General features: G+C 41.4%; 1 protein-coding gene across 5 annotated transcripts in view; it reads left to right on the forward strand.

Moving 5' to 3' along the window:
- LOC105918472 (semaphorin-6D) overlaps positions 1-18455 on the forward strand; it is a 206955-nt gene extending 188500 nt beyond the window's left edge. For 4 of the 5 annotated variants that reach the window (XM_036145464.1, XM_036145462.1, XM_036145466.1 and 1 more), the window contains 3 exons: positions 13076-13326; positions 14503-14634; positions 15544-18455. In XM_036145464.1, coding sequence (XP_036001357.1) covers positions 13076-13326; positions 14503-14634; positions 15544-16866 — 1706 coding nt within the window. In that variant the 3' untranslated portion in view covers positions 16867-18455. The remainder of the gene's footprint in view (positions 1-13075; positions 13327-14502; positions 14635-15543) is intronic. The other variant, XM_036145465.1, reaches the window with a different exon arrangement.
- The last annotated feature ends 2796 nt before the right edge of the window (positions 18456-21251 follow it).

A 21251-nucleotide genomic window follows, 5' to 3' on the forward strand; every position in this document is an offset into this window, starting at 1 on the left:
AGCCCCATCACCGGTCAGATTCAGCCTGCACACCGTTTCCTTGCATGCGTTTAATTCCCGCGTCACATTATTGCTTTCAATGCCGTACCTTTCTATATATTCTTAAGATAGGCGACTTTAACACTCCAGTATTTAGTTTCTATGCATCTACCAGCCATACTGTAGCCTCCACAGTTTGATCCAGGTACCCCAGCGTGGCATTATTTTTGTTTTGTAAGATATATGCTGCAAATTGTAGTGGCCTGAGTTCAAGTCAGACGCTCATTTATCAGACACATGCACCACTGCGACAGATTTTATGATAAAATACTATGCAAATTTCAAATGAAGGACCTGATAATAAGACTAATCTCATGCCATCCTATACATATGCTCTGTCTGCACTGATAAAAATTTACTCACCTTGTTATGCCAAATGCATGGAAAGGTTGATATGGGATAGGACCCTGCTTACTAATTAATTTAGCTAATTATCTCTTTCTCTCTCTCTCTCTCTCTGTCACTCACTCATTCACTCACTCACTCACACACACACACACACACACACACACACACACACACACACACACACACATCCTTGTGTAATGTACACAGTGAGGACTGTGCCTTGTCTTCCACAGACTTCCATTCATCTTCAAGCCTTTCTATGGCCTGACCCTAGCTCTAACCCTATCCTTTATTCAAAGATGCTTTATTGTCACTGCTTGTTACTGAGGTGAAATTTCCTTTTGGCCACTCTGGTTCAGAGAGAGATATGACAGGAACACCAACCATGTTATCAGTTTATTGGATGACTGTGTGATTAAGGAGGCCAACAAATAATAAAGTTCCCACTTCATAGAATAACTGTTGAGATTTTATTTCCAGTTTATGTAATTAGTAAATGAACTAAATTTAGATTATGTATAAAGTAGCTTCTAATTTTTTTTCATCCAAATTAATTTAAGTAATTTATTCTGCATGTGACCAGATTACATCAATGGACTTTTATTTAGAGAAATGTATCATGTTTTAATTATTCGAATAATACCATACACATATAAAACATCCCAAAGATCAAAGTACCATGTATACAGAATGGTGTATTTTGTAATGGAAAATAAAATTTAAAAAAATTGGAAATGCTGGACATAATGAACAAGTTACCTGAACATCATCCTAATGTACCAAAACTGTGCTAGGAAACGCAAAGCATTACCGTCTATCCTATCTAGTTTTTATATATAATATAATGCTATATACAATTGCTTAACTAGTGTAATTCCTTTTTTCGGTGCTCCCAAATTGTCATGGAGCCATTCCCATATGTTGCTGGTAAAAGGACAAAAGCTCAATATGAACGTGAAAAAAACATATATTATGGATGCGCTTATAGTGCATCAGTATCATCACATATAATATCACCATTAAAAGGTCGAGTGAACAGTCCATTAACGCCACTTAGTGAGCATTTAGAGACACATCCCACCCCATCCTCATTCCAATCATGGCTATAATCATTATCACCACATTGGTGCTTAATGTATCATTAAACTACACACATTAAATACCAGAGTAATACAAATCTCTCTCTGTTTGGAACAATAAAATCAGTTTCTGCTCAGCAGTTAAAGGGACTGGCAATCTGTGTGATTCCTGCAGCAAGTCCGATACTCTGAAACTGTATTTGAACGTTTTCAAATTGGAAGCACTTAATCTGTAAATCCCTTGAGATGACTCGTGTTGTGAATTGGTGCTATATAAATAAAATTAACTTCAATTGACGCTAAATATATATCCTGACATTGAGTAATTTTAAACCAAATCAGCATGCTTTCCATGATGCATTAGCACATATTAATGAAATATGAAAACATGAAGTTACTTTTAGACAAAGATTTGTTTCCTGAAAACATTGATTTTACTGACAACCTGTTTACACTCTGGCCGTGTACCAGGAAATGTTGTTTATTTTATTTTATTTTCATTAATATTATAGTTTGGCTTTTCTGGGGGGGCTAAATTCATTTGTGATAGTTTTACTTCTTTGGCTTTTGGGGTACCCTGAACTTGCAGTAAAATCAGTCCTGGCATCGATGCACTGGATTAATTCATGTCAGTTGTCAGCAAACGTTGAAATACATTTACGCAGCATATTCCATAATAAGCAGCGGTGTCACTGGCAGCAGTTTACTTAGTTTAATGTATGTAGAGTTACTACAAGTTGTGCACATTTTGTTACAAATGTTGTTGAATAGTCCTGCTCTTGCAGAAGACTGGAAGAGCATGAGAGAGAAAAACTGGGCATTCAATCATTGCAATGACACATTACACATGTTCTGTTACATAGCGCCAGCTCTGTCCAATTATTGCATAAAAAATCACTTTGCCAAATTCGATGTTTGCTGAGTGTATTTATACAGAAAAATTATGCATTTTCATGTAGTTTTAACATGTCCCAAATACAGTGTGAGGGCAGCGTCATTTTGTACGATGACTTTTGAGTCTGCTGAACTTGATCAGACTGAATTAAATCTATGTTGAAACCAAACGTCTGCATACGCTGCAGAAAAAAGACACTGAAATGTTTTTTTGTCTTTCTACTGACTAAACTTCCTGTTACATGTCAGCGTGGATTACCAAAATTATCTCTGTTTTCTAAATGCTGGAACAAGAGACTATAGAATAAGAAAAAAATCGTTTTGGCATTTATTGAAACTTTCTTAAAAGTCAGAAGTTTACATACACACCTAGTGTCTGACAGAATGAGTGGAGCTGAGTCAGGGGCCTCACTCCTGCAAGCCTTTTCAGTTTCACCCACAGATCTCTTATGGGGCCGAGATCAGGGCTTTTTAATGTTTGCATCAAAACGTTGACCTAATCTAACTAATTTGGCCGAGTGCTTAGGACTTTTTTCCCATTCCCAGACTTATTTGTGCGCAAACTTTAACTTTAACTGGCTGACGTCTGGAGATGTTGCTTTAATATTTGCACATAACGTTCTTTTCCATCTTTTTTTCTCTGATGTGCACCAGTCCCTTCTGAAGCAAAAAATGGGATGATGTTCTTAAAGCTTCCGATCTCCGACCCTTTTTCTTCGAAATGCAACATTGGTCATTGAGGCCAAACACTTCCATTTTTACGCTGATCAGAGCAAAGGGCGCTCCTCTAACCATTAAGATCTTTGTACCTGAGTGCATTTTTAAACTGTAATATGACATTTTATGTTGATTTTGGAGCCTGTGTCAGCAGAGGGCTTTTTATCTTCACAGGGTCATTTGCGTTTGTTCTGGGGTTGATTCACACCTAAAAAGACTCATACCCTAGTACTGAAAAAAGTAGTTTTGAATGTACATTAGTGATTTCCGTCTCTTCCGAGTAAAGTCTGCATCTTTGACACAAGGGTTTGAATCCCTGTTATGTCAGAAAAGGCATCCACCGTAGAACCGCTCCCGAGTCTGTATTAATTGGGTTGACTTGCTAAGGGAAGCCCTAATTACAGGAAAAGCTGAAAGGACACAACCATGTGCATCAGTATTGTCATCAGTATTGTCTCTTACCTTCATTTAAAAGGGTTCATATAACATGTTCAGTTTATCATTTTGTCCTGAAATAAAACTGAAAGCAGTGTTACATAGAAAAAGTTACTCCAACAAGGCAGCCTCATCTGTGAGTTGAGGGAGAGCACTCAATGAATGAAGCAACTAATTTGATAGTAGCTGTTAGCTTCAGAAAACAAATAGCAAAGAGATACACAGGCTGCTGCTACAGTGGACTTCAAGCTGCCCTGCCTCAAAGCAAAAATAAACATTGAAAAAACAAATCTGTGTTTTTGATAGTTCAAGAAAACAACTTCAGCTTCAGAATTTGTTTGCTTGATATACATATAGAAACTGCTTCTATGACAGTTTCATAAATTGCCATGAACATTGTTACCCACAGTGTATATATTGTCTCCCTGGCCGTTTCGCCTTTTAGTTCATTTGCAATTTTTATTGTTTCATATCTGTAAAACTGCATATGAGAAGGACCCTTTTTCCATGAGACATTTCATACCAACTGAGTATAAATTAGGATCCACATTCCCTACCTGCTTTAATAAATTAAAGGAGTTTTATAAAATGACCTCATAGTCGTCTTTACTGTGGTTATGTAACAGAAAGAAAAGCTATTTCATCTGGCCATTGCTTGGTTATTTTCTTTGATAGGATGTCATAATCTTGCATATTTATATACAGACAGCTAAACCTGAGAACAATGGGTCAATAGAAACAAAGTCTGCAGAAAGTAAAAAGCAGCAACACAAAAACTAGACGTAAGATTTCAGGGTATTTATGACCAAAATCAAAAATACTTAACTACAAATGGAAATAACATGGGAACGCTTGGGTTTCAAAGGGCAAATGCTTGAACTTACCTAGAGGCAGTTAAATTGTATGAACATTGAAAATGCACAGAAAAAAAACAGTTTTTGTGGTTAAAAGAAAAGTAAAACATTGAGCGAATGGTTTAACCCCCGCTGCTTAATCGCCTTTTCTGCGCATGCCTTCTTTTGCAGGTTTTGTGCAAAAAGCACAGGGATCAGTCGGCTGTCTAAAACGCCCGGTTCTCAGTTTATTAGGCACGTCATCGAGGTGATCGGTGCTTAAATCATTTCTCCGCCGTAGAAGTGTCTGCCTTTCTGCATCAGCAGCCCAGGTCTGTTGAACAGAAACAACAGTGACACCTTCTATTTCACCGCTGTCTGAAGATCGCTGCGGAGTGCCAAAGCTCTTTGTTTACCTCCCGCCCACGCGACAGCCTGCTGAACACCCTGAAGCGGCTCATAAATGTGACACTTCATTCATTTAAATAATGAACACTGGAGACTAAATGAAAATCTAAAGAGTGCTAGAGAGCTGAGGAGCAGCAACGTTGAGGCGTCGGCAGAGTAAAATGCTTCGCTCTTAATCCACACACCCACCCCCCCCCCCCCCTGACACACACCTGCAGTGTTTCAGGTGTGAATTGTGCGACCTTTAAAGGGGACAGGATTGTGTGTGCGTGAAAGAGAGACCACCACTCTCAGAGGAAAAGAACAAAGTCAGACTTGACAAGCTCTCTCCTGTTTCTTCGTCACACCTATTCCCACATTTTTTTTTTTTTTATTGTTCTTCGCTCCTTTGTTTTGATTCCTAGCTGTGTTTCCCTCAATCGCCTTCATCCCGGCGTCGCTTCGTTTTTGTGTCGGCATCCTTGTTGCTCGCTGCCTCGCTCTGTACGGATTCTGTCACCGGCGTCTGGCTTCGTGTGAATACCAATGGGAGGCCAGTGGGCAGGAGAGCATGCAAATAAGAGAGCCATTTGAAGCTTTGACTCCAGAGTTCAGAGGATCTGTTTTGGCCTTAAAGTCATACTTTTCTTTTGATTTCTTTTTCTTCTCTTTCTTTTTTCCCCCCCGATATAACGTTGCAAAACTTATGCTACATCAATAAAATGCCGTTTTTTATTTCTGATTTAAAGTGACCCGACCGGTATTTTATGCACCGATGTACAGTGTCTGGCAAAAGTATTCATACTGCATGAACTTTTTCACATTATGTCATGGAATAACCTCAAGCTTCCAAGTATTTTGTTGTTTTTTTTTATGTGAGAGTTCAACACAATGGAGGAAAAGTGGTTTTGAGAGCAGTGCGATGAGCATCTGTGTTCAGGGCCCCTCAGTCATGGCTTTATAGAATCAACTTTTGCTGAATTTAAAGCAAATATTTTTGGGTTTGTCTCTACCAGCTTTGTGCTTCTAAAAGGTTGGGAGTTGTTGCCCATTCATCTCTACAGAAGAGCGGAAGCTCAGTCAGATGGGATGGAAAAGGTCTGTTGAGATCATTTTTCAACCATTGCTATGGATTCTCAGTCAGATCTAGACTTTGACTAGGACCTTCTTACACATGTATAGGCTTTGATCTAAACCAATCCATCGTAGCTCTGGGTCTCTGTTTAGGATCCTTGTCTACTGGAAGCTTGAGTATTTGCCCCAGGCTGATGTCTTATGCAGCCTTTGACCCGTTTGCTCTGGGGATCCATACTCCACAAGCTTTACTGACCGTGCTGAGAAAAGCATCATCCAGCTAGGTGCTGCCACCACCGTATTTCCCTGCAGGGATGGTGGGTCCATGGTGATGTGCAGGATCGTCTTTTGCATTTTGCAATGATGCCAAAAGTTTTATTTTCGGTATGTTCTGACAAAATCACCTCTGTAGACATCTTATAACCTTTTAGCAATGGCTCCTCTGTCATGAAATCCAGATTTGTGGAAGTGTGCAATGAGGAATATGATGCCTAAGGTTCCTAATGAATGATCTCACCGCATAAACAAAACTTGACTATCTTTTTGAATGAACATTTTCCCACATTGTGACCCACCTACTCCCAGATATTGTGTTAATGTCCTTGTCTCATGCAAAACACTTTGCACTGCCTTCTGGTAGAAATCTACTTTACAGCTTATTGAACCTGTCTTTATTGAAGCTTTTATCCTTTTTAATAATTCTCCTCATGGCTTTTCATTGAATCTAGTTATATGGTTCATTTGTATGATTGATTTAATTAGACCTTCCCAGACAGACTCTATTGATTTCAGCTGAAGCTAAAAGAAAGAGCAGACGGCGGGGTGGTAACAAGCAGTGGGCTGCAGAGATGGGAGGTAGCAAAAAGTGAATGTGAGGAAGAAAGATGAAAGATGGAGGAGATGTAGGTTGAGAAAGCACCGAAGGGGAAGTCTTACAGAATACTGTAAATCCTAGAATGAGAAAGAACAGTGACAGAAAAAGGGGAGAAGTCAGGATATCGCCCTGAAGTTTTCACCCCAGATGCCAGAAACTTGAACATTTTAGGCTGACAGCAAAGAAAGTGAAATGCTCAAATTGACAGAAGAGGGGGAAAAAAAAGAAATACGGGGCATAGAATGAAACATTTCCACGTTGGGCTGTAATTAGCATAATATTTCTCTCTGTGTGTTTCCATCATCCTATTTTTAACTGTCAGACTGAAGGACGGAGATGAAAGAGTGCAAATAGCGAACATGAAATTGTCTCTTTTAAACACATGGGATGTGTGTTTGTGCCTGTGCACATTGAGTATGTTAATTCTTGCCCCAATGTGTAATGACTGCTTGCTCTATTTCAAGAGTACTTTTACGTAAAAAGACTCGTGTTTTCCATGGCTTCTTGTATCAAAGCAAAGCCTCAGAAGCTTAGAGGCCACTCCGGCTTTGAGGTTTCAGATGGTTGCCACTTTGAGTCCCACACCATCGGGGAGCGGGGAATAAAATCCCCTAATGGCAAAAAGTGAAGGGCATGGAATTAGCTTTTTTGTTTCTGGAGTATTTTTGGCCTCTTTGATCAGGGTTTCAGGGACATGAACTCAGTCTGGGCAATTTATCTCTAACAGGGATTTAGCTGGAACTTTAACTCCACTAAATATGTTTCTTTTCAATGCAAAAACTTAACTGCTTAGAAAAATGGCCACACTAATTTCTACCAGCTGGCCTCTGGATGCCTGTTCCTGCCAAGTCTAAACAGGGACATACTTACAAGTAAAGTTTCTCATATTGTTAGGATAGTCAAAAGGAACAGGAGTTTATTTTAAACACAGTAGCATTTTATCTAGTACATTTTAAAGGGCTTTACTGAGCACATCAAACTCTTGAGATTATATCAGAAATATTATAAAGAAATGATCTCTAAATTTCACCCTAACAAGTTCTTCGCTTAAAAAACTGTTACTTAAAAAATATGATTTTCATAGTTTAGTTTTTCAGATTGCATGACATGCAAAATCTGCTTTTTCAGCCCATAAATAACTTTTTTCGTGTGTTCTTGGGGCCTCTGGAAGTACCGTTGCTGAATTTAGTTTTCCAAAGTGTTGTTTAGATATCTTTTAGATTCTTTTTGGGTCACATTTCTCAGGCCGTTCAGACTTTTCTGTTTTCTGTTGCATTTTCGTAGCTGTTACGTCACAGCTCTGTTTGCGGAACATCTAAGTAAAGCAATCCCACCATTTTGTTCAGTTGTAGCTTATTTTTTTGTAGTCCAAATGAAGGATGCCAAAGCTGTTAGTGGACAAGTCTAAATGTGCAGTTGTTGTGTTTATTAACCCACACAAGTCACCGGCCCCCATTATCAGAACCTTGTCCTGATTAAACTTTATTTTTTCGTGGGAATGTATTAGCGTCAGTGGGAAAAGTCTTCTGCCAGTAATGAAGAGGGATTTGCCCACAGACTTCATCTGACCGATGGCTCGGTTCCTTCTTAGTGTGGAAACAAAGGACACAGCAAAGCGGCAAGCGGCTGCTGACTGTGAAGTTTCAACGGACTTTATTTTAGATATCAAAGTGTTTGCCGTGTGCTCGCTTATAGTGTTTTGTGAGCCCAACTGTAGCTGAGATTTTTTTAAAGAAATTTGGGAATCGAAAAGTTTCTTGCCCTAGGTAATAGTATCTCCACCATTAAAGTACAAACAATGGCGAAGGGAATGGAGTGGAACACTGTGGGAGATGGTAGGGGTAGGTTGGGAAAGGCTACATCTAATCGGCATGAAAAAGACACGGTCTCAGAGGCTGCTGATAATGGGTTACCATGGGGGTCTCTTGATCTTCTCTGTTGAAGAATTCAGACCACAGCTGAAGTATTTGAATGTGAGGATGGATGGTTTTAAAAACATGATATTTGCCAACAATTCTTGATTGTCTGCTTCTGACTGAGAGAGGTGTAGGACCACTGGCAGATTATCTGTCTCACATTATACTGTAAGGACATAGTGAAATAAAATAAAACAAATATGTAAAATAAAACAAATATGTAATTTGTTTTATTTTATTATTTGTTTTTTTTTTTTACAAAAGTTGCCTACTGAAGCTTTAGAGTAGAGAAATCAGGTACAAATTCAAGCATGGTCGGTATGAAACGTCACAGTTGAAGAGCTCTTACTGTACTCAAGACACCCTGAGAATATTACTGATGAGCCCTTTATGTGCAGGAGGTGCACATCTAAAAGAGGCATAGTAAACATATATGTATTTATGTGTGTGTGTATGTATGTATGTATGTGTATATATATATATATATATATATATATATATATATATATATATATATATATATATATATATATATATTTTTTTTTTTTTTATTTTATTTTTTTTTTTTACTGTTTTACATTTCATAAAGGGAGATGTCTGTGATAAAAAAGTTCTACATTAGAGCATTTACTCAAAAGCGAGTGAAATAAATGTTTTTATGTGGAAATGGTTCTTGCTCTCTCCCTTTCCTCCCCTCTTTTTCTTTCATCTTTTCTCCCATTTAGCATTCTGTCTCATCTGTTTCTCTTCTCTTTGAACATGAAATAGTCCCGGCATAAAATCTAATAAAGCTTTTTGCATATCTAAATCTATGCCCCATTTGACATTGACGAAAACAGTAAGGCTCCACTTGTGAAAGTAAAATCTCCCTTTGGCACTAAGACAACAATTCTCAATGCTACATTCCCAGACAGGACACACAAAAAAAAAAAAAAAAATACTGAGTTACCTTGTGGAAAATTGAACCAGAACGTCAGACACTTTTGTCTAAAATACCAGGTCACGATATTTAGAAATGGCCATGTTTGATGACAAATGGGTGTCAGAAAGACGAATCAAGCAATCAATTTCTGGCTGGACAGCTGTCTGCTGGGAGACTGTCGCTGGGACTGTGAGGCAGGACGATGCTAATGTAAGTTGGTAATCAGTCAAGCTTTCAGAAACAAAAACAGAGGTTATTACAAGAAAAGACATGGAGAAAGGCATGGTATTCATCAGCTAGAGTGGCTAAAGAACAGCAACATTATTCAGAAATGACCAAGAAATGCTTCACAGTAGCAGATACAGGTCCCAGAAGTTTACATAGCTGGTTTATTCAGCAAAGAACAACTATGAGATGTATTTTAAACTTTATATTTAACAGGATGCTTTAAAAAAAAAACTTCAAAATAGAGGTTTAATCACAGTTTTGGACATAACTGACAGAAATCTGAATTTAGTTATTGGCCGTGTCGAACATTGAATGTTAAATGCAGGGGGGAAAAAACAGCTTAATTGTTGAAGCTGTTGTCAGTATGCCCTGGTTTAATAGGACTATTAGTTTATCCAGTTTTGTAAGCCACAAACTGGAAGACCCGTACAAATACCAAAAACACAGGTACTAAAATAAGTGCATTACACATCTGAACTGATCAACAACTTTGAAAGTTTTGTCTGAAATGGCACTGATAAATATCGCCCTTTACGCCGCAAAACTTTAATCTATTAGACGTATTAGTCGCACTCCTGAAGCACGCTTTCTTCCGCATCTAGTGGGCTTGAAAAATGACACAACGGAGCCGTACCAGAGGTAATCAGCCCCTGTGATTGATCACTCTATTTGTTAGAGTGTAGCTTCTGGTGCACTAGGAACCCTTTCTGGACACGTTACAGGTGTTTTTTTGGCCAAAGGCTGTGCAAGACACCGCTCCTACTCTGTCACCCATAAACCTATAATTTATTGTTTTTTATTTTGCCTTTAAAAAAAAATCTCAACGGTATGTAATCCAAGTATTGATCGCAGCAGAATTGATGCCCTGTCGCTCCATCCGGAGCCGCGCGTGTTTGTTGGTGTGCGCGTCACTGCTGGACAGACTGATGAGTCATTGTATCAAAGAGGCTTTGATGGCGTATCTGAACCTGATGAGGTGAACACTGCCAAACAATAAACTCCCTCTTTCATCTCCGCTCGTCTACACCTTCCCCCGCCTTCTGTTCTCCTCCCTTCATCCTTTTGTCGGCCCCGCTGCCTCCCGCTCTCCAATCATCTCATCACTTACCTTTTCTTTCTTCTCCTTTTCTCCCTCCTTCAGATCCCACCTTCGTGTCCTCCTTGTCTTTTTTTTTTTTTTCGCCCCTCTGTCATCCAGATTTCTCACCTGTGAAGCACCTCTTTCTCATTACGTCTAATCCTCGTCTCGGTCGTTCGCTCGTTTCTTTCTTCCACCCATCTCACCTTGGTTTTACCTCTCGTCCATCTGTTTTTTTTTCTTTTCTCCTCCTCTTAAACTCTCTTGTCAACTTACCATCAGCATAATATTTGCTCATCCATCCAAAGAAGCCTTTGCCCGCTGGCAGGGAATCAAGTTTTGCATTTAATTTAACTCTGTTTACAGACAAACATACACACTCTCTCATACACTGACACTAACACAGACACACACACACACACACACACGACTACTGAACAAATATGTGCGATCAGTCATAATATTATGACCACCCATTTAAACTGAGCAAGTCCATTTTTTAAGGCAACGGCATGAGATCAGTGAAGGATGAACTAAACATCTTGAGTTATCTTGAAGTTTGCGGGGCAACGGATCTGTGTGGGGTTGTGTGGTCAACAGTTTACTTGTTCAGGACTGGGCCAGACAGTCAATGTACTCTTATTTGCCACTTTAATAAGGACACCTTGCTCGTACCTAGTTTGACATTGTGCCCTGTCGCCTTAATGGGCAACGTGACACAGAGGTTAGGGAGCTTGTCTGGCAACTGGTGGGTTGCCGGTTCGATCCGACTCTGTCGTTGTGTCCTTGGTCAAGACACTTCACCCGCATTGCCTGCTGGCAGTGGTCAGAGGGCCCGGTGGCGCCGGTGTATGGCAGCCTCGCCTCTGTCAGTCTGCCCCAGGGCAGCTGTGGCTGCTAACATAGCTCACCACCGTCAGGGTGTGAATGGGTGAATGACTGAACTGTAGTGTGAAGCGCTTTGGAGGTCGTCAAGACTAGTTAAAGCGCTACACAAGTACAAGCCATTTACCATTTAATTCTTTGTGGCATAGGTTCACCAGGGTCAACAAGTCTTTATCATGTTCAAGAAGGCATTGCTAGATTTCAGCTTTGTCACGTGGGGCATTATGCTGCTTGAGGTGGCCATTTGTAGTCTTAAAAGGATGGACATGGTCAGCAATGACCCTGAAGTAGGCAGTTGTGTTTAAACAATGATCAGTTGGTACTGAGAGGCTAGACCCTTAGCCACAGAATGCTCCCCAGGCCCCGCACAGTGGCAGCCCACTGCTCCCTAAGACATGGGTTGAATGCAGAAGACACATTTCATCGGAAGGTACAAAGTTGAAATGACAAAGGTGATTAGTTGCTGCCATGTGATTGACTATTTGAGCCGAATAGCTGGACATAGGGCGGGCCAAACTACTCTGTTCTCCAGACAGAGACAGATAGCTCTCTCTCAGGAGAGAACTGTTTAGATGAAGGGGTGGAGTGATATTACACCCTTGGGAAGAATATTTAGTGCACCTTACAATCCGGTGTGCCTTATGGTCTGAAAAATGTGGTAAATAATTATGCCCTAGAAAATACTGAGAGTGTATCCTTTCTTTTTTGTATTATTGCTACTGCTGTTGCTATAATTACTTCTCAGTGCTGTAACATTTCTGCTGTCAACCTTTTTTTTCATTCATCAACTTGTCAAAGTATCACCTGTAGCTTAGGTAACTTTTTTTTCACTACTCAATTATACATTGGACTCATAGAAGGGAGACTGGAGAGATGTCCATCTCTTTCTGGAGCAAATATTTTTGTATTGCTTATATATAATATGCTTTAAACATTTTTATTTTAAATATACAGATATTATGATTACTATAACTATGATATAACACCCCACCCTCCGCCCGCCACCAGAAAAAAAAAAAAACAGATGAGTACCAGCACTTGTTTTTTCCGCTTAAAGCACTGCTACTACTGTTGTAAATTACCAAGAAAAAAAGCCAAATGTAATGTAGTGAGTGGGTCATTATCTGCAATTGTAAAGTGTCTTGAGAGGACATGTGTTGTGAATTGGTGCTGTAGAAATAAAATTGAAATGAAAAATTGACATTATCATAAGGAGGTGAAGACAGTGGTTCTACAAAAAGCCCTCAAAATCACCATGACTTGAATATTAGATATATTTTCCGAATGCATGCTTTGAATTAGATTTACATATAGTTCGAAGCCTAAAAGACCCCTTTCCGTTCTCCTTTCTCCGATCACCTTTAAGGCGTCCGTCGTCCGCCTGAACTGGACCAGCGTGCCAGCGCCAACGTCCACTACACCCTGCTGATCGCCTGCGTGTTTGTGGCATTCTTTCTGGGGGCCATCCTGTCGGGTTTCCTGGTGTCGTGTTACTGCAGCCGAAGCGCAGCTCACCGAGCGAGAAGGCTGGGGAAGGACCCCGAAGCATCACTGCCGCACGCCCTGTCGCTGCGCTCGCTCGCCAAGCTGAACGGGCTGCTGGACGGGCAGCCGAAGGTTAGTCACGTAAAACACTGACGCAGAAGGTCTTAAAAACTTGTTTTTCTCCTTGAATTCTCACCGGAGTGGTGACCTAGTGGTTAGAGCAGGCCTATTGCATCTTGGGAAGGCTGCAAGTTCCCAGGTTCAAATCCCACAGGCTGCCACTCTGGGTGCCTGAGCAAGTCCTTTAACCCCAGAATGGTCCCCGGGTCCATCGCAGTGGCAGCCTACTGCTCCCTGAAAGGAATAGGGTAAATGCAGAGGAAAAAATTAATTTGAATGTACAAAAGCTGCAATAACTGGTGCGCTGGTGGCGCAGCGGGTAGCACGACCCATGTACCGAAGCCTTAGTCCTCGACGCGGTCGACCCGGGTTCGACTCCGACCTGCGGTCCTTTGCCGCATGTCTCTCCCCCTCGTCCACACCCTTTTCTGTCAGCCTATTGTGTTAAAAAGCGAGCCGCTAGAGCCATGAAAAATCTCCAAAAAGAAAAAGCTGAAATAACAAATAAAGATTATTATTTGAAAATGGAATGTGTTTAAATAATGAAGCACTGGTAGCTTTCAGCATTTTAAACTCATAAACCTAAAAATAAAAGATAAGTATCCTTGTGGACCACATTTTGTGGAAAAGAGGGAGATGATCTTGTTAATCTTCACATTCTGAAATGTCCTTGATTGATTTTATTCCAAATTAAGGTAGCAGTATTCCACAAACTTAACTTATAGGATGCTATATAGATGCTGAATTGCACATTAATATAAATTAAGTCGCAGATGCTTCGAGACTGAAGTTAAATGAAAACGCAAGGTTGACAGACTTAAATGCACTCATCGCTGCTGCTCGATTACATTTCAATCCGATTTTTTAGGCTCTAGGATGCAGCTGAGAAGGCGGCAACATAACTGCCTGAATTTTTAGAAGGGACATTAATATTCATCGCCTCCCTTTTCCTCCTCCTCCTCCTCACCCTGAGGAAACGCATAATAAGATTCACCTTGGTGTTTTATTCAGTCATTACAGCTGACTGTTTCATTATTATTCCATAATTTTTCCAAATGTCCTTCAGCGAGAAACCGTCTCTGAGCTGCTGCTAAACTCTGACCTATTTGCTGAAATATACAGTTAAACAAGTCCCTCATTAAACTGCGCACAACCACTAAAATTCACCCTTATTTCGTCTTTCCCCAGGATGACAAACTGGACGTGTCGACGCCGAAAATGTACAGCTCCTTCATCCCCAACGGGCGGGCCGAACCCCACCTTCACACCCCTGGAACTCAGGGCCTGCAGCTGGGAGACCCTGACCTCAATCTCTCACAGGTAGGAGATCTTGGGAGGCGGCACCGAGTGAAGAGAGATGGCTTTTCCACAATTGTACCTGCAAATCTTCCCAAAAATCTTCTGCAGTCTTTGCATTTTGTCTGCATTGATTGAGAACTTTAATAATCACATATTATTTGGGATAATACAGTATGTTAAAAGATAAGCAGATGCACTTAGGAGTTTCCCTCCCCTTCAATAAACACAGCAACAGTTGATGCACTACATCAAAAGCATTGAACTTCCCTTAACAACGTAGGATCCTAATGGGAAACTTTACCTTGTTGGTGCAGAAAATGTTTGCAGTTTGCAAAGTATCTGAACAAATTTGCAAACTACAATTTATGCATATTTACAGTGGCATAAGACTTGTTTAAAGTGTGCAACTTCACTTCAGAATAAAATTATCACTAGATTAACACATTGAGAGTTGCGCTGTAGATACAAGTGCATTACAGTAGTGCCACTGTGGAAGGAGAGCTCTACATTCAATGGCATTCACTTATTTTGCAAGCAGCTCTCACACCGCAAGAGATTCTGTGCATTGTTGCCAACTTCTCAATAAGCAAAGTAGCTATAGCTTGTCCCTAAATGACCTAATATGATCTTCAAAATTGGATTATATTATTGAAAGCTGCAGGTAGAATGCTCACATGTCCCTTAAAGTACAGAATCATCCAGTTTTTTTTTTGTTTGTTTTTTTATTTGTTTTTTTAAATACTGCACTCCCTGTTTATTTCCCTATGGGATTATTAAAGTATTTCTAATTCTGATTCTGAAAATCCTACATGGGGCAGCATTTGTCCCATATCTTTAGGTTGGGATGAATTAAAGCTTCTTTTTCAAATAAAAATGATCCCTTTTTTAGCTGAGTATGTATTGAGATGTATGGGTCTAACCTCCATTTAGTCTCTTTCGCAGGGTGATGGCGAACTCTCCGGCCTGCCGACGCCTGACTCCACCCCAGAGCTGCCCTTCAGAAACATGAAGGCGCTGCGGCACCATCAGTTCGAGAAGAACCAGAACTGCAACAACGCCAAGGATAACAACCCCAAGTCAGGGCCCAGCTGCTCCAAATCCAGTCAGGGCTTCATGGCTGTTGTCGGCAATTCTTTGAGTCAGCAAGTGTTTCCCTTTTCTCATCACAATGGTGGCAGCTTGAGCAACGGGGCGGCCCATGGAGCGGGCGCCTCATCCACTTCGCTGCACCTCCTTGAGGAGAGAAAAATCCCAAATGACGAGCGAGCGGCGGCCACGGCAGGAGGAGGGGGCGGCGTTCCACATCACCACCACTCCCAGCAGTCCCTCCCCCAGACAGTGGTGGATGTGTCGGCGCTGGATGAGCTGCTCAAACACATCCATGAGGTTAGCGCGTCAGGAACCGGTGGAATCAAGGTCCTCACGTCGACCTCCTCGTCCTCGCTGTTCCCCGGACCGTCCTCCTCTGGAGGAGTGCACCATAATGGCCATCACACGCACCATCATCACACTCAACACAGCCAGACACGAACACACCACTACAACCACAGCCATCACCACAGCAACCATCACAACAACAACAGCAGCAGCAGCAGCAGCCACCATCACCAGCAGCAGATCCCGGAGACAGAACCGACTTCCTATTACAGCACCTCCACACTGCCGAGGGACGGCGTCCCCAAACGCCTGGATCCACCGCCTCAAAACTCCACCTCATCCTCTGCCACGTCCTCGTCTTCATCCTCCTCTTCAAACAACCCCACCTCCTCCACCTCCATCCCTTCTTCGTCCTCCTCCTCTGCCTCCACGCCGCTCCAACAGCAGGTGATCCCGGAGCGGCCCGGAGGGGGCGGGGTCCCGGTGACGCGCCACCAGTCTCAGCGCCACTCCCTCATCAAGATGGGCGCAGCCGGTGGCGCTGTTCCCCGCCATCACAGCTTCAACCAACGGGGGACGCACGCGCACTTTCTGGCCAGGATGAACACTAACAACAACAGCAGCAGCAACCGCCACCCGGGTTCAACTTCGGCGGCTAATGCAAACACCAGCAGCAGCAACAACGAGGGCCAGCGGGCGTCCGTCGCCAGCGCCTGTCTGACGCGGCAGCACAGTTACAGCGAAGGGCCACACGCGCAGCGCGCGGCAGTCGTCCGGAGAACGGTGTCCCTAAAGCCGCAGATCCCACCAAAACCGCTTTTTCTGCCAAATACAGCTACGTCTGCAGTGACAGAGGTGCAGAAATACAGCTACTGAGACTGCAGGTGGACACGGCGCCACCAGGACATGGCTGCAATACCCCCCCACAGAGGAAAACACTGAAGCAGCGGCCGGGGCCGTGCAAAGGGACAACATAAGCACCGATGGCCCAAAAAGACAAGCGAGACTTCAGTCCTCGTGATTCCTTATCACAGCCTTTCAGTTGTACTTATTGTCATGCTGCTGACGGAAGGCCATTTGTTGCCTCTCTGAGGCACAACTGAGACAAACCTGTTTCTTTGCAGGGCAGGATTCCTTGTGGAGACTTTCTCTTCACAGCAAATGTGGATCAAAACCAGTTCAGACGGGAAATCGTCTGAGAAGCATTCCAGAAGCAGGGCGAAAGGTGTTAATGATTCAAAAGGAGTTCCCAAGGCCCAAGGTGGCCTGGAAAAAATCCTGATTAATGCAGTTTTCTTATGATAGCTTTGATCTAATGTCCCCAGTCACTGCACCTTGGAACGGGGCCTGGATTTCAATTGCAAATATTTAAAGAGCAGGGAATTGGACAAATGCAGACTTGAGATGAACTGAGTATGGGACCGCTGGATTGCTTTGAGTCCAGCGACGGCATAGCTTTCCACAGAACCACGTCAAAAAAAAGTCAGGAAAAAAAAGGCAGATCCGTTTTATCTGACTCTTGAGGAATGAAATTTCAAGAAAAGGTCACTTTCTGAAAAAAAAAGAAGAGTCCATTTGTTCAAAGCCAAGACTTGAAAACTGTTTTTGCTGACAAAAACAGAGGAAAAGAGTTATGAGATCACACTGAAGTGTTATAACCGAGCAGTCAGAGATCCAGATTAGCGTATTTACCCCCGTATTAACACAGACCCAGATAAATGCTGCTTTCTTTGATATCTGAAAAAATAAATATCGAGGCCAAGTAGATGATCAAGGGAAGATTTCTGATAAAATCCATTGCTGCAAATGGCTAATTAATGCTTTCAGTAAACGTAACACTCATCGTTTTGATCATTTGTGAGTTAAAATTACTTAATTGGCTCAAATTAATCTTTTAAATTATTATATTTCTTTCTAATGCATCTTTTTTACTCTTGAACAGCATTACGTCTGCAGCATTTGGAGGATATATTTTAATTTCATGTCAAAGATTCTGTAGTCAGTTTAAAGTGCCGGCTGCTAGATTCAGGCTTTTCCAGTTTATCAGTCATGGTTTCTCATCACAAGCTGATTACAGACGGATCTTCACCCAAACAACGACCCACGTACCTCCAAAGCATCGGTTTCCAAAGTGTTTAAGTCTGCTTGCCAGCATTTGCAATTTAGTTCTGAAATATATTTGAGAATGGGAATATAATCAGTTGTTCACACGTTTGCTCATCTAGAGGCAAGTATACTCAAATCTAATATATGGAAAATATAAACACCTGACTGTGATGCTGGAGATTGTTCTTTAAGGTTGTTTCGATTTCTTTATTTTCGGGGGAAATAAAAGTCTGCACCATATGATGTTGCCTTTCTGGAGCTCAAAATGACCTGCATGACAACTTGTATACATTTAACTCAAAACTATTTGTTCACATGTAAGATCAGTGTTTTCTCAAATAAATTCTGATATCGGATAACCTTTTGTGTTTTTTTTATTTTTATTTTTTACCTGTACAGAAATTGTACAGAAATCCTCCATCCATCCATTGATTTCTCAGGTCACCCGGTCAACTCACTCCCCAGGGACACTTTCCAGCTCACCTTGGGGCATCACATGGCATTTCCTGGTCTGTAGGGGATATATACAGTACTCCGTCCAATAAAGCAATCAAACCTTAATTTATAGAAAACGTTACACTTCAAAGGTGACCGTAGTACAGGTCCATAAATTTAGGAGAACAAACATAAACAACAAATGGCCAATGAAAAATGCTGAAAAAAGGAAATAAAAGATTAATAACCCTAAAATTTCTGCTCAACTGGACTTAAAAGCCAAGTTATAAAGATACATTTTTAAAAGGGACTTAAGGTATTAAACTTCGTTACGGTCGGATGAATATTGTTCTTGAGTCACTAAATGAGTCCAAGGAACATTTATAAGCAGCAGGAGTTCTGATCTCAAACTTCTTCTAGGAACATGCTTGTTTAAAAGCTCTGTAAAAATAAGGAGGTGCCCGACCGCCTAAACATTTAAAAAAACAAATTTCTAATCTTAGAATCAATCTTAAATCGTGCAGGGAGGACAAAATGGAGATGATGTGCTCCTGGTGCTTATTAGCCGAGCAGCGGTTTGGACTGGCTGCAGACGAGGTAGAAGGGAGTCTGCCTGGAAGTAATAAAAGCATGTAACACCTTTTCAAGGCCACTATAAGGTAAAAAGGTTTGATTTTACTTATTAACCTCAAGTGATAAAAGCTAGACTGAAACACTGCACTGACCTGTTTATTAAATTCCAAACTTATAAAAAAAACACTCAAATTTCTGACAGCAGTACAATTAAACTCAAAGGACCAATTATACTGCTGCATTCTGATAACAAGCCAGTTTTTCCCAAAAAAACAACCACCTCAGTCTTATTTTCATTTAAATGTAAGAAGTTTGTTTTTCCAATCTTAAATGTCGTTTAAACAGTTTGCCAGTTTCCATTCTGACTGGCTTCCACTAGCTCTTAACGGGAGATGCATTTGTAGCTCATCTGCAAAATAATGAAATACCAATTTCCCTTTGAATAGAGACCAAAGGAAGCGTGTGCAGTGAGAAGGATATGGGTCCTAAGCTAGAACCTTGAGGTACCCCCCAATCCAAAGGGCCTAGAAGGAGGAAAACAGACCCAACTGGACACAAAAAATCTCTGATAAACAATTAGGAGTGAAACCAATTAAGGATGATGCCCTTAACACCAACAGACTATCCAGACATGATAATATCATAGTCCATCGTGTCTAAAACAGCAAAACCTCTCAAATCTGCAGTGGAGAGCAAATGATTAAAAACTCTTAAGAAGCTTTGTTTCTGTGTAGTGAACATTTAAAACCAGACAGATATTTTTTCAGTAACCACATGTAGCTGTAGATTGCTCCTGAAGTTGGAAATAAACCACCATTTTATAAAGAAAAGGCAACCTAGAAATAGGCCTAAAGCTTGATAGACCATTGGGATCTAAATTGCTCTTTTAAAAAGGCTGGACCACTGCATGTTTAAAGGCAGCAGGGATCCAGCCTACAGCAGCAAAGCCCTCCTTTAATGGTCGCAGAGGAAGGCTGTTGCCTGGCCTAAATGGAGACTTCAGCTTCCTGACTACCTCTGACAAGGGTGGAATGAGAGGGTGAGGACCTGACGGCACGCACTTTATCACTAAAAAACTTTAAAAACGTTTCACAAATGAAACAAAAGGAAGCAGGTAAGATGAATCACTTAGACTCAGGAGATATTTCAGTGTGTTAAAAAGAGCTCGAGGCTTGCCGCTGTTATCAGACACAAACTTTGAAATAAACTGAGTATGAGTGCTTTTAACAGCAGCCTGATGCTCAGCTCGAGTTTCTTAGAATCTCTATAGAAATGTGAAGCTTGCTGTCCTTCCATTTTTTTTTTTAGCACGGCGGCAGGTGCACCTAAGCACTCTTGTATGATCATTGAGCCACGCCTCTGTACCTGCTTTACAACATTTAGATTTAAAATGGCATTAAAAAGAGTGTTAAGATCATTTAGGAGCAGCGTGATCCCGCTGGCGGCGGGATCACGCAATAACACACGGCCCAAGTGGAAAGATTAAACGGAAATAAAACTGGCATATTCCTGAGTCACATATAACACTTACACGTCCATCCAACCCAAAAGTCAGTGTGACCCTTTTCATGGGTGGAACCACTCACTTAATCAAATTAAAGGAGCTGATCAAGTTCATAAAAGTCTCAAGTTAATGGCTTGGTCTCACAACATACAAAAATGTTAAAATCTCTAGCGATTAAAATATATGATCATCAATCAACGTAAATTCTCTGAAAGCATGCAAAGCCCTGGATAAAATTCCTACGTTTTGGCAGCTGATAGGCACCTTTTATCCCCGTGACTTAGACCTCAAAACTGGACAAACGGTCAGCTGGGTTCTGCCGACACAGCAGATCCCAAACAAGTCAATTGGATTGCCTGATGGAGGAGCGCTATTCATCCCTCCAGAGAACTCTCCTCCACTGCTCTAGAGTCCAGTAGCAGCGTGATTTACACCACTGCATCTAATGATGTACGGCTTGGATGTAGCTGTTCAGCCAAGGAGACCCATTCCATAAAGCTCTTGGTATACTGTCCTTGAGCTAAACTGAAGGCCTAGCAGCAATAATTTCAAATGAAGCTCTTAGTCTCACCACCTGCCTCTGGAACTCTCTACCACCCCTACTGAGAAACTCATTCTGTGCTTTTTTGTCTCTATTGTGTCG

The sequence above is a fragment of the Fundulus heteroclitus genome, chromosome 13 (assembly GCF_011125445.2).
Source record: "Fundulus heteroclitus isolate FHET01 chromosome 13, MU-UCD_Fhet_4.1, whole genome shotgun sequence".
NCBI lineage: Eukaryota > Metazoa > Chordata > Actinopteri > Cyprinodontiformes > Fundulidae > Fundulus > Fundulus heteroclitus.